Raw genomic sequence first — 25,648 nt, 5'->3', positions numbered from 1 at the left:
TTGAATTATGTTTTTAATTCTCTTTCATTTTCAACTCAAAAGTTCGAAATATCAATTCAAATATTAGATTATCTTTATCAGATTATCGCTATCGCAGATATTCTACATTTTTACTCATATATATAGTTCTCGATCTATTATTCATCACTTTATCAAGTAGCGAAAATATTTACACTTTTTCACCAAATTTTTTGGAATTTTTTTTTAACTTCAATGCAAGGACCGGATTTGGAACTTCGTTTTTATTCCCTTCAATGCAAGGACCGCATTTGGACTTTGTTTGTGCTCGCTGTATATGGTTTGTAATTTCCTACACCTTCTTCATAATTAGGTCATTGAATTTGAATTTTCTAAGTAAGTCTTCGAAAGTTACAGTTTGATTTTTATTTCTGACAAGATTTTTGTAATTAATTTGTTATTTCAATTTATGGATTCACTCTTCAATTTAAATAGAACACATATTACTTTTTGGTTAGTGATTTAAAAGTGGCCTTTTAAACTATGTATTTTCACAAGATTTTTTAATTGCCTTTGACAATTTATTAATTGTCTTCAACAATGTACTAATTTTTTTAATTATTTTCTAGGTTTCTGGGGTTAAAAAAAATTTGTGCAGTTGCACTGTTTTTTTTAGACTTTGGTAGAAAGCTTCTAAAGAACAAGAAAATGTCACTGATTACATAATTAGCAAGGCATCAAGTTCATTGTCATACAGCAGTTCACGTTATGCAATATTCATAATACTATTTAGATTTTTTATGTTTTTGACTTAAAAGCAAAATACATCTTATGTTTTCATTTTGCTTCTATTAGCCGTGAGCAAATTTAGAAGGTTGCTGTGTTCCTATGACTTGATTGATTCTGAATTCTGATCTTTTATTAATATTTTATTTGGCTTCTTTTCTTTTCACATTAACGTTTAAGCCATTTATATTAAGTACCAAAATTGATTTTTTGGTAACGGGTTGGCCATTCTTTTGTTTACAGAAGATCAGCCAAGATTGATCTTGCCTATTTTCAAGTTTTTGAATGTTATCATATCGTCGAATTTTTTTTTTTTTTTTTGCATTTTTGAATTATTAATCACTGAATTAGATGTTTAAATTTATATTATAAGACTATTTTTGGATAACAATGTGCACATAGTAATATATTTAAGAAAGGTTATAATAGATTATACAATAAGTTTATATTTTATGCAAATATTTTTATGAACTACACTGAATAATTTATTATTTTTAAACAATTCCCATTCCATGAATGGGTACAAAGCTAGTTAGTACAGATTGATGAACAGTGATATTTTTATAATATACATATACACACATGTATACACGCACACACATATAGATTGTCTTTTCTGCAATCCTCACAAAATGGGTAAATTGATCAACTAAATCTTTTAACTCAAGACAGCAACACCAAGATACAAAAGACTATTTGTGTTGTAGGATTAAAATTAAAAAAAAATGTCATTCTATATCTAATATGGAATTTGTAGCACATGATTTTTCTTGGAGCAAGTTGTCAAATTTATTACACTAAATCCGGTTCGAATGTACTTAATTGCCTGAATTGGACCATTTAATTTATCCTCAAGTGCCTACAGGCATAATCAGAATACAAAAGCACCTAATTTACTGGATTTAAACTTTTTTGCCTTTTAAAAAGCTAAATGCATATTTTGAAAGCATCAGAAAATAAATAAAATCAAAGCATAAAATGAGCAAAAAAAAATAGATGAAGTATTGATTCAAAAAATTCATTCCATGTCAAATGTCAAATTCAAAAAAATAATTATCTTTAGATCCCCAAGTGTTTCTTCTGACCAAAGCAACACCTCCACTCCTTAGGGTTTGGAAAATAACAGTTAATATCCAGTAATCAATTGGGCCTGGCCTGACAAGCCAAAAATACAAGAGGATTGCGTGCCGAACTTACCCTCAAGTTGCTTTTCTTGGACTGTCTTTTCTCCTGTTCAAGGTTTGCTCAATTGATTGCTCCAAATTGTTCGTCGAGTTTCCATCAGATGATCCCATTTTTGTCATCTTGTAGCCCGTATTCATCACTCGTACCCGCCGGAGCCTCCAAAATTCTCCTCTTTATACTCTGGAAAACGAGGGAATCCTCGAGCTCCAGCAACCAGCAATCCCATCAACTTCTCTAGATTGATTTCTTCATCTTTGTATTTTTTTCTTTAATTTCTTTGGTATGTTGAAAAGGAAGGATTGGGCTTTTCAAGAAAAATGACCGTTGAGCTCAATTCATTCAGGTTCGGCTGTCATTTACACGTTCGTTTCTATTTTCGTAGCTGTGCAAGTACTAAGGTTAATGAAGGAAAATAGAAAGAAGGGAATAATCAGACCAACTCTTTTGAGAGTATAAAATAAGTTTACATTAAAAAAAAAGTGTCATTTTGGATATGGGGCTGGAGTTTCTGAGTAGGAAAAGGATGAATGCAAGCAAGAAATTAAAGGGTTTTATTTTATTTTGAGAAAAAAGTTGTTTGTTGTGTATTTCTATAGGTTGTGTAGATACTGAAGTAATTTAATATAGTGGGAGAGTTCAAATTTTTTATGTTTTCAATTTCCCAATTCTTTAGTTGAGTTTTGTTGGAGATAAACACTCTGATGCTCATAATAACTAATCAATATAGAAAGCAAGGGAAAAGAAGTCGGATAACGATATATGCATCATTTCCTTTTCCAAGTTTTGAAGATTATGCTTTGTTTAGAAGTAATTTATTCTCAGAAACTGTGAATTACAGTTGATTTTGAGTAGATAATAAAAGAAATTAGATATTTACGAATTCCCTTTTCATTTTTGCTCAATTTCCTGCTCAAACTCCTCGAAAATTAGGCTTAGAGTTAAGTGAAAGTGTGATTTTTGTTCAACATTTGATGCACCTGTATAACTTTAAAATATTTTAATTTGGTTCATTTTTACTTTTGACCCTTGATTAGGTCTTAAAGTTTTGGGCTCCGATTGACATACTGCAATATTCAGGGGTTTGAGGTTAAGGGGACCAAGAGCAGTCTCTTGGTCCCCTACTAATGAGTTGCAAAGCTCGCTGATTGTAGATTAGAGTGGATAATGAGTGCTACACTTCATAACCCATTTTTTGGGGGTCCGCTTCTAAGCAATACAAAGAGAAATTTGCTCAATTCGAATGCTGTATGCCCTTCTAGAAGGAATCTAAGGAAGTGTAGATGTGCTGAGAAAGATGAATGGGTATCTCGAGGGGCCAAGTTTACGCATTTTTTTGGGAGAAATGTCGAGTTATTGTGGAAGAACTTGGGTCTTCGAAGCGCCTGGGTGCTTAATTGTGTGAATGAGCCTCTTACTCGCAGCAGGACCTTGGTTGAGTCACTGGCACCAGTTTGGGAAGAGGGTTTACTTCTTGTGAGATGCTCTGTATTTTGTGCTGTAATTTCTGGTGTTTGTTTGCTATTATGGTATGGGCAGTTGAAAGCCAAGAGTTACATTGAGGCAAAACTATTGCCCTCAGTTTGTGCATTATTGAGTGAACGTATTCAGCGGGAACTTTATTTTGGTAGGGTTCGAGGAATTTCACCTCTGAGCATCACGCTGGAGTCATGCTCAGTTGGGCCTCACAGTGAAGAGTTCTCATGTGGTGAGGTACCCACTGTTAAACTTCGGGTTCTCCCTTTTGCAAGCATTAAGAAGGGAAAGATTGTCATCGATGCGGTCCTTTCAAATCCGACGTTATTGGTAGCACAAAAGAAGGATTATACTTGGTTGGGGTTACCTTTCAGTGAAGGCTCTGCACCAAGGCACTTATCTGCTGAAGAGGGAATTGATTACCGTACAAAAACACGGAGGACAGCCAGAGAGGAAGCTGCTGCTCAGTGGGCCAGGGAGAGAGATGATCTAGCTAAGCAAGCTGCAGAAACTGGCTATGTAGTCTCTGAAGGAAGTCCTGCTTTACATGGGGATGATTGTTTTCAGGAGAACACTATCCAGCCTTCGAGGTTAGCAACTCAGGGGCCATTCTATTCAACAGATGAAAAGCTACACTGGAGAGATCATCATTGCATGGATGCAGGTATAGAGTATGATATGAAGCATGCAGATCTAGAGAAATCTTTTGGAGTAAAATTTTCTCCTACAGGGGTCAACTTCTGGTCCACAGTTGTCCCAGGGCCTATAAGGCAAAAGTTCAAGAGGAAGGCTAATGAGAGAGATCTGTCTAAGGATAGTGTTGCAGCTACAAGGAGAGTTCTCGAGCGTAGTGCATCAGCTGCTTCTGCATATTTTCGGAGTCTATCAGGTGGGGAATTTGGAAAACCTACTCAGTCATCTGAAGCCCTTGCAGTTCCTCTTCCAAGAAGTGAAGGCAAGGCTGTTGCACAACCCGCTTTACCTGACATAACCACACCCACTGTTGAAAATAGGGGAAGTGCTGAGGATGGAAGATTTGAATCTACTGAGGAAGGTTCAACTGGTAAGGGATTATTGGAGAACAGTTTGAAGAATAACATACTTGATGAAGGAAGTTCAAAGATGCTGAGACTGACCAATGGAAAATATGCTGGTGAACAGAGTAACTTACATCTGGGTAGTTTTAGTTTAAGGCGTGACCTGTTCCTTTTTACTTTGAGTTTACTAATTAGAGCTAGAAACTCAGGTGAAAATTTTTCTTCTGTTAGTAATTTAGGAACTACAGAAACTGATAGGGTTGATGTAACTACCGAAAATTCAGACGCATCTAATGTTATAGAAAGAGTTATGGATCTTGGAAATGAATGTAACAGATCAGCTGAGCAGATCCAATTTTCTGATAGCAATACAATGCATGATCAAGAAGGGTATACACCTAGCTCTTCTAATCAGATAGAACGTGATTCGTCAGCTATGGTAGACCATCCAGTTATGTTGCCCTTCACCGTGAAACTAGGTTTTCCTTATTTTATCAGGAAAGTGGGTGATGTATGGTCTCGTTTATTTGCTGGTCCTGTGCAAAGTTTGAAATCAAACTGGGGTTCAAGAGCTGGGGATATTGTTGCTCTTTTTGGAGGGGAAGATCAAGAACATTCTGTTAGTACTCATAATGAGATTCCGGTCATTCTGGATTCTGTACAATTCAGAGGTGGTACTTTAATGCTTCTTGCATATGGCGACAATGAACCAAGGTAAGCATCATGTGCTGCAGTTATCAACTACATGTTGCTTTCATGCACTTCATCTTTTCTTTTCTCTTTTTTTTTTTGGGTGTGTGTGACCAGAGTAGGGTGTGATTAGTTTTGCACTCAGAAAGGCATTAGTAGACCGTTTTCTGTTTACTTACTAGACCATGCAGTTTGTTTCTCATTCTGGCAGAAGATTATCAAGTCACTAGTCAATCATAACTTACTGGTGAATACGTACTTGTATTCCATTCAACATTTATGTTCTTTGTGCTTCATAAAGCACAAATATATGTATTTCATCCATGTGGTAAAATGATCTCTTGAGCATTAAACTACTATTCCCTGGACATAGCTTAATGGAGAATGCTCAATAAACAATTGTATAGATGAACTAAGTATAACCTGAATAGCGCTGCAAATACCATTTATCTTGTCCAGAGAAGTCATATAGAAGCTCTCAAATTACATGAAAAAGAAAAATGCCGTTCAACATGAAAGCTCAAGGGGCAAATATATTGGCCCTGACCTCTGACCGTAAAACAAGAATGCCTGAAAATGTGCTCTTTTCAACAAATGGATCGCTGGAAATTCTAAATCATTTGAATCTGTATGTTGTTAAGAAATTTGCATCTTAAACAACTCAAAGTATTGAAAATTATTTTTCATACTTTAAGGAAAAGGAATTGGCCACATTCACTTATCTTACTGGAGAAAAAGCTCATCAGATTTTGCAAGTGTAATTGGGATCTCTTTTCGGCAGTGGCTTCACTATGAGAAGAGAGAGAAGTAATGGGTCTTAGGCCCAGATTGAAAGAGGAGACAGAAGCTGAGACGAGAGAAATTAATGAACTGAATTGTCTGAGAGGGAAAACAGAGAGGGTCATGTTTTCATTTGGAGTTATCCTTCTCCCAGATTTCTTGTTTCTAGCTGGTACTAATTTCTTCTCGAGCCTTCCACTTGTCAATGAAAAATGTCAAACCAAGCTCATTAAAGAAATTAGTGCTGTTGATTCCACTGCAAGGGATGATTTGATTGTAACCTAAGTTTGTAGATTTTTCTTTGGAAAATGTACACTTTTAAATGTTGTTCTCATGCACCCTGCCATCCACTAATGGGACTCACTGTGCAGATACATTTCTAGACATTCTGTTAATATAGTTGTTTGTTTCATCATGTATCTGCATGTAGACTAGGTAGTGTTAAACCCTTACCTTAGCTTCCATACCATGTACCTGGTTCCAGCTTCATGCTGTCACCTGCTTGTACTTTTGGCTTCTTTGTGTGTAGAGACAATTTGAGGTTGGCTATTTACCTTTTTTTCCCTACGTGCTTGTCTATGTTTATCCTCATGGATACATGTTTCATCTTTTTGATTTTGTGGTTCAAACACACTTTGGTGCTGGTGGCTGTTTAAATTTCTCCCTATGGATGTTCTTCAGTATATTCTTTCTATATCTGATTTTTGATCCATGCTAGATGCCTTACTTAACATGTTGATTGATTAAGGCATATTAGTTCGTTTCCTTTTCCAGAGAGATGGATAATGCCGTTGGACATGTCAAGCTAAAAAATCACTATGAACGTGTACATGTACGGTTAAGTGGCAGTTGTAAAATGTGGAGATCAGATCTGACATCTGAAGATGGTGGCTGGTTATCAACTGACGTTTATGTTGATATCATTGAGCAAAAATGGCATGCAAACCTAAAAGTTGTGAACCTGTTTGTACCGGTAATGTTCATATGATTATCAATAGATGCTTTTCAAAGTAGATCAGACAGGCTGATGAAACTTCTCCCTACTTTTTTAATGCAAATTTTTCTGCAAATATATTTCTAAAGATCTTTTATGCTCTTCTGATCTAGTCTTTCTTCTTGCAGCTATTTGAGAGGATTTTGGAAATTCCAATTATGTGGTGCAATGGAAGAGCTAGTGGTGAGGTGCTTCTCTAACTATTTTAGAAGCTTTTCACAGATAGTAGCTTCAAACAAATTTTTATCACATCACCACTTAGTTTTATGTTTTTACTTGAACTTCATTGTATCCACTTTTAAGCTAACAGCGTCACATGCTTGAAAATAATTTTTTTGAACTGGTTAGCTACTCGTCTTACCTGTTCCTTGTTGCTTCTGCTTCCTTTTTCCATATTTTGATCTTTTCATTTCATTATTTTATGTTTTTTAGGTCATCTCCCTCATACAATTACTAGTGTTAATATTTCTGGGTGAATTTTTAATTCCAGCGCTTTTAAATATGCATTTAACTGCTTATGAAATATATGAAGTATATATTGTTCGTTTTGTTCCTTTTGTATGAGGGGCGAAGGATACTTTATTATCCCATGCTTGCTGCTTTTCGTTTCCTTATAGTATCCTAACAACTGAGTCAGTTCATAATTCTGGCTTTAGTGTAATTACATCCATACTTTATATGAAAGCAAACCAAAGTTAAGTGAAAGAAGAAATGGAAAACCTAGACAACCGTATGAGTGTGGCTTTCTGATCCCAGATTTCTCTATTGCATTATGTACTCCAATAATGCAAAGAGAGCTTGATATGGAAGTTCCACTATATTGGGAGCAGGTGCAACTGTTACATTGTAGACTTGTGGTAGATAATCAAACACATGGACTTCTTGTTCTTGGTAATTTATGAACTTTATCTTCTTCACAGGTTACTTAGTGTAGTTTTTTTTTTTATTCAAGCAAGAGCATTACTGATCTTTCGTCAACGTATGTTCATCACTTTTGCAGGTTCACATATGCATGTCCAATGGAGAAACTTTTCCCAATCTTCATGGACAGCTTGATGTGACAGGGTTGGCCTTCCATATATATGATGCCCCATCAAGCTTTTCTGTATGTTATGGTTTCATCTATCCTGTTCTTATCTTCTTTGTCTTTGTCTAGATTACTGTTAAAACTTTTTCTCTGTTCTTTGTCATTCATTTCTGACACCTTTTGGTTATTAGTTACAATTGAACACTTAGTTGCTTCTATCAGACAGCATAATCATATACAGAAATGAGATGCATAATTTAATTAACATTGTAAAATATATGTTGAAGACCAAATAAATAATAAAAAAAAAAAGTACAAATCCTTGAGGCTCAAATACACGAGATAAGGAGGAGAAGGCGGAGACAGAACATGTCTTAAATAGCATTTGCACTCTTACGCATTAAACTTAAAGGTTTTGTAGCTTCCATTAGAATAAGGACTGTTATTGGCTTCAAGCAACGACAGTGCTGTATGAATATACCTACTAACTTAAGTCTGTTGCTCTGAAGATAATGAGGGTGGATATTTGGTCCTTTGTATGCTTTATTAGATAATCTATCTGTTTGTCTTTGAGTATCTGTTTTCAATCACCCTTTCTCTAATAATGGAGGCTTTCAGTGTTAGGCAGTAATTTGATAACGACAACTCAGGCTGGTCATGGGTTTATTCTGGCTTCCACTTGTAGTAATTCCATGACTTAGGCTTTGAAAGAGTATGGAATTCACAAGTGACGTGTATAAGCAAATCATCAGCCTAAGTTTTTGGATATGTTGGAAACTAGACTTATGGCAATTTGATCCTTTTCTTTCCTTTTTTGTTGTTAGACTATGATGATGTGCTTGTGTGAAGTTAATTCCTTGTGCTTAAAAATTTTGCTTACAGAAAAATGAACTGCTTAAGAAGTAATTGCTGCTGCAGGTTAGTGATTGTTCCATGCTACATGCTTAGCCAATAGTTGTACAGCTAAAACTATGACTGTTTAAACTTTTTTTTTTTCAACCTCTTGTTCCGTTTGTAATGAGTGCAAGACTAAACTGTAAGTTTTTATCAGTTTATGCGTGTTAAGTATATATTGGTAGCAGTGGAATAATCCTCATAATCCTGTCCCAATTAGCCTATTTGTGGGTGTTGCGGCGCACTATGTATGCTTTTTTTTCCAGGTACAAATTTGAAGTCTTATGAGATGATGTACTTGGTTTTTGGCAGGATTTGTCTGCCAGTTTATGTTTCCGTGCTCAACGAATATTTTTACACAATGCTAGCGGCTGGTTTGGTAAGGTTCCTCTAGAGGCTTCTGGAGATTTTGGGATTGATCCTGAGCGAGGAGAGTTTCATCTTATGTGTCAGGTACAATTGTATTGATTGAAATGTAGGTTGTTCTTATAATGACATTGACCTGCCTGTTGACAGATTATTGTGAGAAAATGAAGCGCACACACTCTCCCCCAGCTCTTGTAAAGTAGTTTGATTCCATATACGAGTAATCTGCATTATGCTGTTCTTTTTCTTCTTCAGGTTCCTTCTGTTGAAGTTAATGCTCTGATGAAAACTTTCAAGATGAGGCCTTTGTTATTTCCGGTATGTCCATCTTCTTGCTCTGGCTTAGTTGTACTTGCATCTTGTGTAGCTTTACATAAGAGCCAAAGGGAAAATCCTGGCTGTTTCTGTTTGGAAAACTGAACTGAAAGAGTACAAATGGCCCATCTGGTGGCATGAGTCAGGCTTAATTTGAGCTGGCCAAATGAATTTTTGCTGCATATGCATTTAGTAGCTGTATTATTGCATCACTAAATTAAAACAGGTGGTGGATAAATGTTAGATGGGATATTAGGTAAACATAGAAGCATGACATCAAGAGTAATGACACAAATCCCATTTTTGAATGGAACTTCTTACTCTGCCTCTCCTATTTCTTGAAAAGCCATATTTTGAATCGGATGTTTACAGGACCAAATTTTATGTGTTAGGTCATTGATAACCATATACTACACATTACTTTAGGAATCAAGAATGGCAGTGCTTGTTTCTTTCTTTGTTTTTATTTTTTATTTTTTGGTGTGTTTTTATTTTTTTTTTTTGGGGGGGGGGGAGGGAGGAGGTTGAGGGTGACCTCCTTATCATCTGCTGCTCAAATTGAATTTATTGATAAACTAACAACTGTAAACATTAGCTACTCTTTTTTCTTTGTTTCTCCTCTAGGTCCTGACATCACTTTGAAAGTATGTGACAGTGCTCAAATGAATGGGATTGGAAAATATGAAGCCATGGGAGGCAGTAGAAGCAGTATATTCTTAAGGGGTTTATATTGTGAAATGGAAGTATGGAAGCTTAAATTATTAATTATATAAAAGCAAAGAAGAGATTGTCTTAGTAGTTTACAAGTACAGCTTTTGTATTTTCTAACCAAATGACAAAACAAATGAATAAACATCATTCGCTCTCCAGCTAAATGTTGTACTTTGATCTCATGTTCAGGGAAAACCAATCTAAACCACCATCAATGCCAGCCCTGTGAGGCATTGCTTATAGTGTATTGACTACTTGTTTATGGTTTCTAAATGAATGCTTAAGCTAAATAGACATGTTTTTTACATTGCTTGTTGTCTAACAAGTGTGGGAACTATTTGCTATGTTGTATTATGGCTTCTTTTGAAAGCCTAAGCTGTTAATTACGTAGTCTGATCTATCATTTGGCTTCAATAGACCATAAAAAACTTGGGGGTACATTTTTAGTACTATACCAGATACATGCACGAGTTCTTATTTTTGGTTGAGACTTCATGTTAAGATATATGCTTTCTATATATCGGGTTACAATAGACTAGAAAGTGAAAGGAGTATAACACACAAGAAGAAAGATAAATTTGTTGGAAACTAAGCTGAGAATATGTAAATTTTTTTTTTGAAGCCTCTTAGATTCCAAGAGCCAAAGAAATTTTAAAATTACCTTAATAGCTATCCTTAAAACACTTTCTTCTACAACTTAACGTGTGAATGAGCTGTTTTATAAATCAAAACAAGCTTTGTGGGTCTGTTGCATGGTTTAGAAACCTGGTTCAGGGCTGGAGTCGCTTGTGACTGTCTCTCTTTATTTCCTTAGGTTGCTTATATTTTCCACTGACACCAAGTATGCCCTGTTATATGGAGTGGAATTTGGCATAGGTTCGTTCTTTAGCCAAGTCTCTATATGATTGGACAAACAACTATGCTTCTGATTACAGTTAGTAGCACACCGAACCGGAAAAGGCCCTATTGTATGCCAAGTTTCATGCTTATATTTATAACGAATTCTATTATCACATTATGGTTTCTAAATAAATTTAATCATCACTCTTTCCTTGGATCAATGTGAAGTGTTCCTGTGCTGCACTTTAGATTGCGAAGTTATGTGAACTTCAGGTTGTATAAGACTCAAACTCTATATCTTAGGAGCATTGTACCCTGCCCAGCATCATAACAAAACCAGAAACTTTCACTTGGGAGAGCTTTGCAATATTTTAGATCATGGATAACTGGGAACAAGTTTTGTGGCTTGATGTTTGCCACTTGGACTAAACTTGTGCACGCCTGATGACCACCTTGTAATTTTGGTCTGGTTTCAGCAATTTTCAATATGCTTTGTGCTGCCTAGTCTTTTTTTTTCTTTTTTTTTTTTGGGTCTATTTCTCTTCATGACAAAGAAATTATTAGAGTCTCATTCTCATGGAACCCACTCTGTAGTGTATGTGAGTATTTTAGTTGAATATGATAGTCCCTCCTTCCCAATGAAATTGTAATACTTCGGTTTGTCCAAAATTTTGTCACCTACCGAATATAAGAAAGACATTTCTTTTAGTTTTCTGTTTTTCCCCTCAAGAGAATGGCGTTTAAATTCAACTCTTGGTCCCAAAATATTGTTATTCAGGTGCTTATCAGCTTTCAAATTGCCACTTGCCATAAACAAAAAGTCATCAGTATTTAAACTTAAGTCATACATCACATTTCCAGTTTTTGCTTGGACCTTTTAAAGACATTGTGGCCCCACTTCTTGTCCCCACTCCAACTATCAACACATCAGTGCAGATTATTGCATGTGTAAAAAAGGGCAGAAATGGAACCAAAGTAGATTGCACAACATTTTCTCCAGTAAAAATGTTTGCTTTGTTGCAGTGTATGAGCTTGACTTTGGTTTCACATCCACTTAGCATTTTTTTTTATATATATATTTTCTCTTTTTCTCTCCAGTTGGCTGGTTCAATAACAGCGGTGTTCAATTGTCAAGGCCCATTGGATGCTCCCATTTTTGTGGGAAGTGCATTGGTTTCGAGGAAAATGTCTCAGTTTGCTTCTGATATTCCTTCATCTGTTGCATATGAAGCAATGATGAGCAATAAAGAGGCTGGTGCAGTGGCAGCTTTTGATCATGTTCCATTCTCATATGTCTCGGCCAATTTTACTTTTAACACTGATAACTGTGTAAGCAATGGGACATAACTTGTGTATATGAAAGTTCAGGCTTCAGTCTATTCTTTAAGCTTAATATCAGCTCTGCCTTTTATGTTGTTGTTGACGTGGGCTTGGCAGGTGGCTGACTTGTATGGAATTAGAACTAACCTTGTGGATGGTGGAGAAATTCGTGGAGCAGGCAATGCATGGATATGCCCTGAGGTATTTTTTGTCCAAGACAATGCTTGCCTTAAAGATGAACTAAACTGCATGATGATGTTGTTGGTTTGAAAACAAATGGGCTCCAAGAGTAGATTTGAAATGGGTTTGGTGAAGTATTTTCATGATAAAATGTGATAAATTATTTTAATGATTTAGTTATTTCAAAGTGGTTTGGTTAATTGGGTTTTTCTGCACCTATTCTTAACAGAGCAAATGTTTGAATGTAATTTTGACTGACAAATTTTAAAGTCAGAAAATATATTGCTGGGAGATCATAATTAGTTTTGTTACTAAGAATATTCAGTTATTAGGTAGACAGTAATTTTGTTGCAAGGACTGGGACTTCAGATAACCAGGAGAGTTTGTGACAATTGTTATAAAGGTCAAAATTTGCTATAGTTAAAAGTGAATTAACTGAAAATCTAGGTCTTTAAGTAAAAGCATGAAGTACGTCATACAACGTGGAGGGTTTCATCAGATTGATACTGAACTTTTACTTTTCGGGGATTAGATAAGTTGACTAAAGATGTGCTGGGATTTGTTGAGCAGAAGAGTTTCATTTAACATACAGAAACATGATCTAATTGGTATTTTGAATGTTGGGAAGCATGTAGCTTCTTTGATCTCTATTTCTTTGGATTTTTCTGCTGTACCTTTCTTGAGTTTATTGCTTAATCCTTATGCTTTAATTTCTATTGCAGGGCGAGGTTGATGACTCAGCATTGGATGTAAACTTTTCGGGCAATTTTTGCTTTGATAAACTTATGCACCGCTACATCCCTGGTTATCTCCAACTAATGCCACTTAAGTTAGGGGATTTAAATGGAGAGACAAAACTTTCTGGGTCCTTATTGAGACCGTAAGGGTGCTGTGGCATGTGTTCCCGTTTGTTTGCTTGAACTCTCATTTTACTGAATGATTTTTTGTTAGACTTCATCATATATATGGATAGGAATGGACTAATAGGCCAACCCTGTGATTGCAGGAGATTTGACATTAAGTGGACTGCACCAAAAGCTGAAGGATCACTCTCTGATGCTCGTGGAGATATCATTATCTCACACGATTACATTACTATGAATTCTTCATCAACTGCTTTTGAATTGAACATGAAAGTTCTAACATCTTATCCTGATGAAGACTGGTTAAACCAGAGGGATTATGATGCAAAAGTTGCTTTACCTTTGGTTGTAGAAGGAGTTGAATTAGATATGCGAATGCGTGGTTTTGAATTCTTCAGCTTGGACTCCTCATTTGCATTTGATTCTTTGAGGCCTGTGCATCTCAAAGCAACTGGAAGAATCAAGTTTCAAGGAAAGGTTGCCAAAACAAGTAGCATCAATAATGAGCAAAACATGCATACTGGCCATAATTTGGAAGCCAGTGAAAATAACAGTTATGCGCATATTCTTTCTGGTGATGTTTCAATATCAGGTCTCAAAATTAATCAGTTAATGCTGGCACCACAGTTGGCTGGAGTATTGAGCATTAGTAATGGGGGAATCAAGGTATGCGTTTGTAGATTGTATTATCTGTGCCAAAAAGTTGTTTCTTTGACCTTCTTTCTTGTTGAATATTTTTTTTTGTTTCGTTCAGGATAATTGTAAATTTGGAGATTCTGTGTTGTACTTTCTGCATAAGCAATTAAGGATAATCCTTTATTATTAACTAATGCTATTTCACATCTGCCAAGATGGACATGTGGACAATTTTTGTCACATGTAAGTGATCTTGTAGATTTACTTGTTATTAGGTTCAAGGCTAAAGTTTGTAGTAAATTTGGATCCATTCCAACCGACCAAGCTTATAAGTGTCATCAGATGAACTGAATGGGCCCTAAGCGTACAGGTGTCATCAGATGAACTAAATGGGTGCTTAAGCTTACAAGTGTTTGATATTCCCTCCGTCCCACTTTGATAGTCCTGTTTCTTTTTTCACACAGTTTAAAAAAAAGTAGTTAACTTTGTTGGAAAAGTAAATTTAGATTGCTATTTTTCTAAAATATCCTCACATTAAATAGAGTACAACTTTATGGGACTTGAATTGATGGTAAAAAAAGAGTCAATTCTCATTAAATGTGGTAGGTTTATAGTAACAACAACTTACAATGAATAAGGGTATTTTAGGAAAATTAAAATACAACTACATTCTTCAATTGGAAAGTGGACTACAATTTGGGACAGATGAAAAAGGAAAACAGGACTATCGACGGAGGGAGTAATAAAATATTTACTGAAGTTGCTTGGATACCAAGGTTCATGGAGCTATGAATCAGCATATGTGTCAACAATTTCTTGTCATGTCAATGTTTCCTTTTTCTGGTTTATTCATATGAGACGGTCAATCCTATTTCCTTTAACCAGTTGAACTTCTGTGGTATCAGTTCTTGTGTCAGTTTTCACTTTGTAAATTATGTGTTCAAAATCTTATTTAGAATACATGGTTACAGCTTCTCATTTGCTTAATTTGACCGACTCTCAAATGCTGTAGGGGAATAGCTAATAAAAGGTTATTTTTTGTGTTGTAGTTGGATGCCACAGGTAGACCTGACGAAAGTCTTGCCATGGAGATTGTTGGACCTTTACAGGGCATTTCTGAAGAAAATCTGAAAGAAAAGATGCTGTCTTTTTCTCTTCAAAAGGGCCATCTGAAAGCTATTGCGTGCTATAGGCCGCTACTTTCTGCTAACTTGGAGGTTCGTATTTTCTCTTTGAGGATCATTTGAACTATATCAGTTTATCCTAATTTATGCTTAAGCTGCTTTCACTGAAAGGGTTATGGATCAGTAATTTTCTGCATTTTATGTGACCAGGTACGCCATTTGCCATTGGATGAGCTGGAACTCGCTTCACTTCGTGGAACAATGCAAAGGGTAAGATGCCACTTAGATTTCATCTTTCTTGTTAATTTCTAGTCTTAACCACTGCTGGTATATATGAATAGTGTTACAGCAATTATTAAATTCTCATCTACCTTAAGATGTAAATTATCTATTTTACTCTCTTTATTTCTTCTGTATTTATACAGATTATTTTCTGGAACTTTAGGCATCTTTTTAATGGAGGGAATTGGACTGAAAGGAAGGGAAGGGAATAGGATGGATTAGGTCATTTGTGTTTGGATTAACATTTGGAGGAAAAGAAAGGACAAGGAGGGAAAGGGAAGGGATCACGCTTAGTTATTTTGTTCGCATTTGGTTTCAGTCCACTTTTGGACGCAAAAAGAGGCAAATGAGAACCATTATTGTTGTAAAAGCAATCTGCTGCTTTAAAAGAAGATGGATCACGCGTAATTATTTTGTCCACATTTGGTTTCAGTCCACTTTTGGATGGAAAAAGAGGCAAATGAGAACCATTGTTGTTGTAAAAGCAATCTGTTGCTTGAAAAAAGGATGGATCACGCTTAATTATTTTGTTCACATTTGGTTTCAGTCCGCTTTTGGACGGAAAAAGAGGCAAATGAGAACCATTGTTGTTGTAAATGCAATCTGCTGCTTGAAAAGAGGATGATGCTTGTTATCACGAAATTGATGTACAGGTTATAGTCATATAACATTGATGCTCTTTGTATTGCACCTTATGTGATGCTTACTAAGTTGCTGCATGAGGAACTTTTGGGAGCAACATAAGAATTTGTAAATGGCTAATGTAGTTTGTTTGCAGTGAATGTCGAGATCAAGTTGTGGTAGCAGAACAATCTATGGCAGCAAATCTAGAGTTTATGAATGTGCAACAATAGAAATGCACAATGAAAAGCATGTAAGAGAAAATCGGGAACATGTCAGCTATTTCTTTTAGAGGATACAGATCCAAGAAATAAGCCTTTTATTTGTTTTGGACTGTCCAGTTTCGGAAAATCAAACATTGTTTTTGCTTGGAGCAAAGTAGGACATTACATTTGGATTAGAATTATCAAAATCCTTCTCTTTTGCAATGATGAGTGATTAGTAGTTGGCTGTATGTTAGGCGGTAAAAAATGTGCAGTAATAGGTCTTGGGTCATGTAAGGAAGCGAAGAAGATGCTTTTTGCTAAGTACTATATAAGATTTTCTTTCAGACCATGATTTATGTTTGACTTCATTAGCCATAAATTCTTGTCTGCTGAATGGATATTTCCTGGCTTTGCCTTCCAGAATCAAATTTTAGCCATCTATGTTTACAAGTTACTTGTTGGATAAAACATTTGTTGCTTTCTTTCAGGCAGAAATTCAACTCAACTTCCAGAAAAGAAGAGGTCATGGGGTGTTATCTGTCCTCCGGCCAAAGTTCAGTGGTGCATTGGGTGAAGCTCTTGATGTGGCTGCTAGATGGAGTGGCGATGTTGTGAGTGCAAAAGCAAACTTATTTTCCTGTGTCACTGGTTATTGGTTTATTGAGCTTCTTGACTGTTTCCATAGAAACTAATACAAGAATCTACTTTGAAAAGATGATCAATTTTACTTTTAGCTGGCAAATGTACGAGTTAAATATTACATCATGCTCAAACAGTCAAAACCAGCTAACTTATGAACTTCACATTCAGATTTTGAAGTTAAATTTATTTGATGCCATCGCTCTATCTAAACTCAAAAGCTTTCACCGTATCAAGGGGGGTGGGGCAGAGAGAAGATTGAGATGCTCATGAACTGGACTCTATCAGTTGTGTTTTGATGTTCATTCGTCTTAATACATATTGGCACACATGTTTTTTTACATGTGTATGTACTGAATGTGTACAAGAAAGCAGAGCTTCACTTCAAGAGGGATATTTGGTCCACTAAGACAAGTCATCAGAAAAGAACAAGAAAAGAGCTCATAAATGAACAATTATAACAGAAGCTACTAATCGGTGCAGCCCTATACTCATACAAGCTCATTGCAGGCTGGCAAGAGCTTATGTCTTAGAATTCATACCTTAAAACTACCTTATAACGTGTAAGTTAAGGATCAGATTGTTACCCCCTTCCATAGACTTCCTTAGTTAGCTGTAAGAAAGAGGACTATTTTCTCGAGTGTTGTCCCTTCAAACTCTTCAGTAGACTGCAAGACAAAAGAAGAACTATGCTTGTGCCTCTCCCCAAGAGTCATATGTATGGTATATGTAAATTTGAATAATCTTTCTTCTGAAGATAGATATTGTTCCTTCGGTTCTAATGGAACAAAGCTTAGATAAGCAAGAGTCACCTAGTAAATCTTAAGGGGATATTGTGCTTCATTTTATGAGATGAAAAAGTTCAGTTCAGTCTGGAACTGGAGAGTTGTTTGTAACTTCTTTTTCCACTCTTGGCATCTGGTCCATGGCAAACTTTTTCCTTTAGTTTTGGATTGTTGTCTTAGTGGCATGCATCAAATGTTTTCAAGTCATATCATATATCTGCATTGCTTGTTACATCTGTTTTTCTTCAGCTAATTATGGCAGATAAGTACACAGTCCATTAACAGACTCCAGCATGCAACTAAACCTATGCTTTTTGCGTGAATTATATTATTAAGAATTCCTGTGGGTTTGGATTTTTATCTTATGGGCATGCATCAAATGATTTGAAGTCAAATTATATGCCTGCATTGTTTGATGTCTGTTTTTCTTCAGCTAATTATGGCAGATAAGTACATGGAGTCTAGCTTGGAACTATACCTATGTTTTTTTGTGTGAATTATTTTATTAAGAATTCTTATGGGTTTGAATTTTTATCTGTTTTGAAGTCAAATTATGTTTCTGTATTGCTTGCTTTGTTACTTTTTCTTCAGCAAATTGTGATAGATAAATTGTGGTAGTTATCCTCAAAAATAATTTTCTTACTTGACCTTAATATGTTTTCATTTCAACATAATGCTTTATTTTTTTCATGTATATTTCTTTAACTAGAGATGCTGCAAATCAATTGCTTCTCTTGTTGGTTTAATTGCTTAGATCACTGTTGAAAAAGCTATGTTGGAGCAAAGCAATAGCAAGTATGAGCTTCAGGGAGAATATGTGTTACCTGGTTCACGAGATCGAAGTCCTGCTGGAAAGGAAAGGGGTAGCTTGTTCAGGAGAGCAATGACTGGACATTTGGGTAGTGTTATATCTTCCATGGGTAGGTGGAGAATGAGACTTGAAGTTCCAAGAGCTGAGATTGCTGAGATGCTTCCACTAGCTAGGCTACTTTCCCGAAGTTCTGATCCTGCGGTCAGATTCAAGTCCAAGGTTGTAACTTATTTAATTGCAGGAACTTCCTTAATATGCAATTATGATTACCTTGAGTTCATGTGCTAATAACATGTCAATTTTTTGGTTGGTATGTCTCTCTTTGTTTCTTACATGAGAAAGTAATTCGGGTTATTAGCCAGGTGAATATGAGGTCCCTGGTTTGACTTTCAAGTCCTGTCCTTCCCCCTTGTGAGGCTTATTGTCTACCTTCAACCCAAAAAAATAAAAATAAAAAAGCATAAGTAACTTGTGAATCAACATGAAGGCGTTTGTAACAAAATCTACTTAAGCTATCTTTAGCATCCACCTGTTAAGGCATCTCTATCTTAAGGAAGGGAGAATAGTAAGACATTAGATTTTGGAAGTTCATGCAAGCAGGCTATGGTTGAAGGTCAATTTTACCTCTGGCACTCGCAGGCATGCGACTAAAACGAGATGGTATACTATAAGTGCAATTTTTGTAGAAAATGCAGAGGTTGATATAATCTTATATTGTTGGTAAAGAATTATGAATAATAGAAAAGCAAGAAGAGGTTGAGGTGGATACTTAAAAAGTTACTTTTTTCTAGGACAAATCAGGAAGAACAAAAATTGGCATTATATCAGAATGGGTATCTCTTGCTATATGTATGGTTAAGTTAAGCAAATAACATGCTAGGACCTATTTAGGGCTTCAGTCAGTCATCTAAAGTAGAAATTTGGTATGGGTTTTCTTTGTTCCGTATTCTCTTGCCAGCTAAGGAACTTCATTGCTCAAGTGATCTAACATGCATTTCCCAGTACGTAGCATGTAACTACCTAGTTTTTTTTTTTTTTTGCAGTGGAACTTTAACTCTGCTTGCTCCTCTTAAATTCATTGCAGGACCTTTTCATACAGAGTTTGTCATCAGTGGGGATATATGCTCAAAGCCTTCAATCGCTGCTTGAGGTACTTCTCAAAAAATAGTAGCTTAGTGTCTCGTTTTGCTGTTTTTCTGGTTCTACTAAAATCAGACAAAGTGCAAATTTTAGAAATTACATCTGTCGAGGTTCTTTAAATGTTTATTCTTAGTATTAAGTTCTGTTTCAACATTGTTGAATTTCTTGAACTTTTTCAGGAGATTCGAGGACTTTCTAGTCCATTAGATGAAATTGTACTTGAAGATATTAATCTTCCAGGTTTAGCTGAACTCAAAGGCCGATGGCGTGGTTCCCTAGATGCAAGTGGAGGTGGCAATGGTGACACTATGGTATGGTTCTTGAGGATCTTACTATGATCTGGAGTTCATAAACAAAAAGGGTTGCTGTCTCTTAAGAAAATGGCAGTTAATTAGCTTAAAATTTTACTGGAGAAAAGAACAGTTAGTCAGAGCTGATTCAATCTTTTGACATGGATTAGTGATTGATATGTTGAATTAAGTGTTAGCTTGCAGTTCCTAATAGCTAGCTTCTGCTGTAATACATTTGACTGTAATTGGCAAAGACTGCCCTGATCAATTGTATGACTTTCTCTTCCTTTTCTCCACTTGAGCAGAGGAAGAAACAGTTTCCTGCTTTTAATCTGTGGGGATCTTAATATTTATCATGCTGCATATTGATAAATGGAGACGGTAAAGACATTAGTATTTTGGCATGCTTCCTGGAAATAGATTGTAATAGAGATTTAATTGTTTACATTAAGAACGAAGCGAGAATATCTTCATAATCATCTTCACCTCAAAAAACAAATTCATGATGTGGTCCATTTTGCTGTATACTTTAATCAGTGGGATGTCCTGTCTCCTAAAGAAAATTGAGGACATGATACTGATGGATTTAGGAGTTGAGTTTTAAAGCTGCAATGGTTCCCTTTGATCTGAGAATCTCATGTTGTGCATATTTTTCAGGCAGAGTTTGACTTCCGCGGGGAAGAATGGGAATGGGGAACCTACAAAACTCAGCATGTTCTGGCTGCTGGAGCGTATAGCAATGATGATGGTTTGCGCCTTGAGAGAATCTTTATCCAAAGGGATAATGCTACAATTCATGCCGATGGGACCTTGTTGGGGCCAAAAACTAACTTGCATTTTGCTGTACTAAATTTCCCTGTTAGTTTTGTTCCTACTTTGGTTCAGGTTATTGAAAATTCGGCCACTGAAGCGGTTCATTCTTTGCGGCAACTTTTAGCTCCTATAAAGGGTATTTTACACATGGAAGGGGACCTAAGAGGAAGTCTTGGTAAACCAGAATGTGATGTGCAAGTAAGGCTGCTAGATGGTGCTATTGGAGGAATAGATCTTGGGAGAGCTGAAATTGTTGCTTCTCTAACTTCCACAAGTCGTTTTCTATTCAATGCAAAGTTTGAGCCGATCATCCAAAATGGCCATGTACACATTCAGGGAAGTATTCCTGTAACGTTTGTCCAGAACACTTTAATGGAGGAAGAGAATACAGAAAGAGAAAAGAATGAGGGGAAATGGACTCATAATTGGCCTGTGGAGAAGACTAAAGGATCTGCTGAAGAACCTCTTGATAGAAAAGGCTCCAGAGAAAGAATTGAAGAAGTTTGGGATTCCCGATTGACAGAAAGCCTCAAAGGTTTAAACTGGAGCATCTTGGATGCTGGAGAAGTAAGGGTGGATGCTGATATCAAAGATGGTGGCATGATGTTGTTGGCAGCATTATCTCCTTATGCCAACTGGCTCCATGGCAATGCTGAAGTAATGCTTCAGGTTCGTTTAAAATTGAGATACTTTGTGATTGTCTTATTCACCAATCTAGTATAGGAGTGAGAGGACTGTAAGCTTGTAACTCTTTGGGAGGAAATATGTTCATTTCCTATTCCAAATATGTTTGTGCCAACCATGTCTTATGGTGTTTTGTTGACATAGGTTCGAGGTACAGTTGAACAACCAGTGCTCGATGGTTCCGCATCTTTCCACAGGGCTACTATATCCTCACCTGTACTACGGAAACCACTCACCAATGTTGGTGGCACTGTTCTTGTAAATTCAAATAGAGTGCGTATTGGTTCATTGGATGGTAGAGTAAGCAGAAAGGGAAAATTTTCCGTGAAAGGTAACCTTCCTCTGAGAACAAGTGAGGAGTCTCTCGGTGATAAGATTGACTTGAAATGTGAAGTTCTGGAAGTGCGGGCTAAGAATATATTTAGGTATGCTGTTCTATATTCATTCTTTTTATGATTTGCAGGAGGAGGACAAGTGATCATTTATAGTCAAGACTGATGTGGCAGGCTAACATATTACTTACCAAACCATTCGTTGGGGATGTTTAATTGTGATTGCATATGTTTTGTGCTTTTGAGGTTTGGAGCATTGATTGAGTAGCTTAATTTATTTTCCATTTTCTTTCTAGGCTGGTTATTTTCTGGCTTACATGCAAACCACTTCTTTTTCTGTTAAAAAAGGAGTGGGTCTATCACCTATCACCTTTTGTGCGTTGTCATGTTTCAGTTAGTCTGTCACATTCATAATTATGTTTCTCTTGGAATTTGCAATCTATGGTTGACACCCAAGAGAGAAATTGGTCGTCAAACCATGTATTGCTCGGTAAAATGTCCTGCAGGTTCAGATCCTGATATCTGATCTTCCCTTCTTTCTGTGCATGTCATAATTTATCATTCTATCTAAAATGCTCATTTAACTTGTCCGCTTATTGCTTTTAAATGTTTTCAAGCGTCGTAGTAACCTTTTAGCAATGAACTCTCTTCCCATCTTAGTGTTATCTTCAGTAAATTGATTAGTCCTGATAACAGTGGTCAGGTTGATACTCAGTTGCAAATAAGTGGCTCAATACTGCAACCAAATATGTCTGGGAAGATAAAACTAAGTCATGGCGAAGCATATTTACCTCATGATAAGGGAAGTGGAGCTGCTTCATTTAATAGAGATACATCAAAGCAGTCCAGGCTTCCAGCTGGTGGTTACAACCGTGCTGTGGCATCAAAATACATGTCGCGTTTTCTCAGTCTAAAACCTGTTGCTTCAAGTGCCCCATTTCGTGAGCCTTCAGGTCAGTAGAGGTTTTAAGGGAACCTTTTTCTTTTGTCATGATATTATACTTCTAGCAGTTCCAGGGAGTCTTCGTTAGTCTTCTTTAAGTGGTAGAGGATAAAATTCTCCAGTCATTGTTTTTAAAATAGAAAAGATTTCTTTTCCTAGTCAAACCTGTTAGCAGATTGCTGATAACAGGAACAATTTCTTTAACTCTGCCAAATATTTATGATAATGTTGTTCATCTAATTCTTTATTAGATCTACTAGCACTGCCAATAAGAATAACAGGAAGAATTAGTCAACCTAGGATTGATGGCAGTGGTAAACATACTTATATTAAAAAAATACGAGTTAATTATGTAGGTGTTAATTACACTGATAATTGCAATCGATCTCAATTAGATCATGGTAACTTGTCCATTTCATGTCAATGTCACATTATTGTGTCCATGGGACTCATCTATTGTTCAGTGTTGTGGGCTTTTTAGTTATTTGCTTACAATCTAGTTGTAAAATGCATTTCAATCACTCGCAGGTAAACGGGCTGAAGTTGAGAAGGAGATGATTCCAGTCAATAGTAAGCCTAAATTAGATATTCGACTTAGTGACTTGAAGCTTGTTTTGGGACCAGAACTGAGGATAGTTTATCCTCTGATTCTTAATTTTGCCGTCAGTGGAGAGCTTGATTTAAATGGGATAGCACATCCCAAACTGATAAAACCTAAAGGCATTTTAACGTTTGAAAATGGTGATGTTAATCTTGTTGCAACTCAGGTTAATTTCTTTTACAATCTTCTGTAATTTCTGCTGTGTAAAGTTCAGCTTCCTCAATATCCAGTATGTGTTAAGGTCCTGAAATAAGTGACATCTAATTTTGTTGAATTCCTTTACTTTCTTTGAACACAGGTTAGGCTTAAGAGAGACCATCTGAATATAGCAAAGTTTGAGCCTGATAATGGACTTGATCCGATGCTGGACTTAGCTCTCGTTGGATCTGAGTGGCAATTCAGGATTCAAAGTCCGGCTAGCAAATGGCAAGATAAACTGGTTGTCACCTCTACCCGTTCTGTGGAACAAGATGTTCTTTCACCTTCTGAGGTAACAACAAAATGTCAAAGCATGTAATTGTTGCATTCATCTGAAGAGCAGAAGGACTTCTTAAAACATATTCTAATGAAGCTATTAGCAATGCACACAAGTACATAGAAGTTCTGCAACTTACATGCCTGGTCTGTTGTTAGGTGTGTCATCTTCATGCACTGGGACTAATTCCCATGCCAAAAAGAGTATGGTCATTTAGTGGCATGATGTGGGTCACCGTAACCTAGAAATGGTTTTAGGCTTTAACAACTTTATAGCACATATGTTTCACGTTCTCTTAAGATGGTTGTGTTTTCCCCTGATTAAACAGGCTGCTAGAGTGTTTGAGAGTCAATTAGCTGAATCCATCTTAGAAGGTGATGGCCAGCTTGCATTCAAGAAACTCGCAACTGCAACCCTTGAAACATTAATGCCAAGAATAGAAGGGAAAGGAGAGTTTGGACATGCGAGGTGGAGGCTAGTTTATGCGCCTCAGATTCCCAGTTTGCTTTCTGTTGATCCCACGGTTGATCCTCTTAAATCTCTAGCTAGTAATATTTCATTTGGTACAGAAGTTGAAGTTCAGCTTGGGAAGCGCTTACAGGTTATATTTTCTTGACCTTTTTTTCAGCTTTTTGGTTAAAACAATTTATTCCAACGAATTACTTGAATGATATTAATATTTCTTGTTCACAAGGTTTGTCTATAAAGTTTAATAGTAATAGCTATTGTCTCAACTTTTAACACCCTTGTTGAAGTAGTCTCAACTCTTTAACACCACTTAATTGAAGTGGTGATGAGTTTCATGTGTTCGAAGTGATGTGAAATATGATTTATGACAGTAGCTGGAGAAGAAATTTAAGGCTTGAGTTGGGGGGCTGAGTGCAGAAATCTTTTCATTGCAATCCTGTGAATCCAATAGGAAAGTAAATATATCCAAAAAAAAGTAAGCAATTGAATCAAGAAGAATTAAAAACTTTGTGTGAGAAACTGAAAATTGTTAAGAGTGAACATTTCTCCACCACCATGCTACAGAGGAGAAAGTTTACAGCTGTATATGATTCATCTTTAGCTAAAGGACCTCTTTTTTGGACTTTCTCAGGCTTCTGTTGTTAGGCAGATGAAGGATTCAGAGATGGCAATGCAATGGACATTAATCTACCAGCTTACAAGCCGACTTCGCGTGCTGCTTCAATCTGCTCCATCTAAACGTCTCCTTTTTGAATATTCTACTGCCTCACAAGACTAGCCTAAAAATTCTCCTTTGTAAAATTTTAGTCTATAGCAAACACCCTATTCCTGAGTTCCAAAACCTAACACTCCCTCCATCTGCCGGTATATATGTGACGGAACTGAGATTGGTAAGAAATGGCTTTGTTGTTTATTGATTGTTGTAAATATAAAACTATTCTTTTCCAAAAAGTTCTTTTCCAAAAAGGAATGAAATGTTAGGTACATCTCATGGTGCTGAGCAGTCCGCGCAAATTTCTTCAAGAGTATCCTCAAAAAGAAAATGAAAAGACAAATGCTTAGACACTTGAACATCTGAGGTTGACTGCCTGACTTTTTTTATTATTCATTGATGATGATGCAGATAATTCTTGATTGACTGGCATGATAGATACATCTCAAACAACACTTGAGTATTGACTGGCATGATAGATACATCTCACAACACTTGAGTGATTTTATGCAGGGTTTGGCTGTGATTACTGCCTTACTAGTCAAATGTTTTGCTTGCTATTCCATTTTTTTTCTGATTTCAGTTAAAATCATATATATATATATAAATGTATATTTATTTATTTATTATGTCCATAAAACATGGCTCTATTTTTTGAGTTATTTTT

General features: G+C 36.2%; 1 protein-coding gene across 2 annotated transcripts; it reads left to right on the top strand.

Annotated features, from left to right (window-relative positions):
- The first annotated feature begins 1,807 nt into the window (after positions 1 to 1,807).
- LOC113706073 (protein TIC236, chloroplastic-like) lies at positions 1,808 to 25,260 on the top strand. 2 transcript variants are annotated; one of them, XM_072063074.1, is made up of 24 exons: positions 1,808 to 2,272; positions 3,007 to 5,153; positions 6,684 to 6,882; positions 7,032 to 7,091; positions 7,904 to 8,008; positions 9,137 to 9,277; positions 9,446 to 9,508; positions 12,155 to 12,385; positions 12,494 to 12,577; positions 13,279 to 13,436; positions 13,563 to 14,085; positions 15,105 to 15,272; positions 15,390 to 15,449; positions 16,777 to 16,899; positions 18,467 to 18,742; positions 19,608 to 19,673; positions 19,843 to 19,974; positions 20,611 to 21,435; positions 21,595 to 21,875; positions 22,479 to 22,735; positions 23,254 to 23,492; positions 23,625 to 23,816; positions 24,130 to 24,402; positions 24,901 to 25,260. In XM_072063074.1, the coding sequence occupies exons 2-24, from the start codon at positions 3,094 to 3,096 to the stop codon at positions 25,045 to 25,047; spliced, it is 6,663 nt and encodes a 2,220-aa protein (XP_071919175.1). In that variant the 5' UTR covers positions 1,808 to 2,272; positions 3,007 to 3,093; the 3' UTR covers positions 25,048 to 25,260. The 2 variants fall into 2 exon arrangements, with proteins under 2 accessions (XP_071919175.1, XP_071919174.1); XM_072063073.1 differs by having other exon boundaries at positions 2,964 to 5,153.
- The last annotated feature ends 388 nt before the right edge of the window (positions 25,261 to 25,648 follow it).

This window comes from Coffea arabica, chromosome 8c (genome assembly GCF_036785885.1).
Source record: "Coffea arabica cultivar ET-39 chromosome 8c, Coffea Arabica ET-39 HiFi, whole genome shotgun sequence".
Lineage (NCBI taxonomy): Eukaryota > Viridiplantae > Streptophyta > Magnoliopsida > Gentianales > Rubiaceae > Coffea > Coffea arabica.
This window is presented reverse-complemented; position numbering and strand designations above follow the sequence as displayed.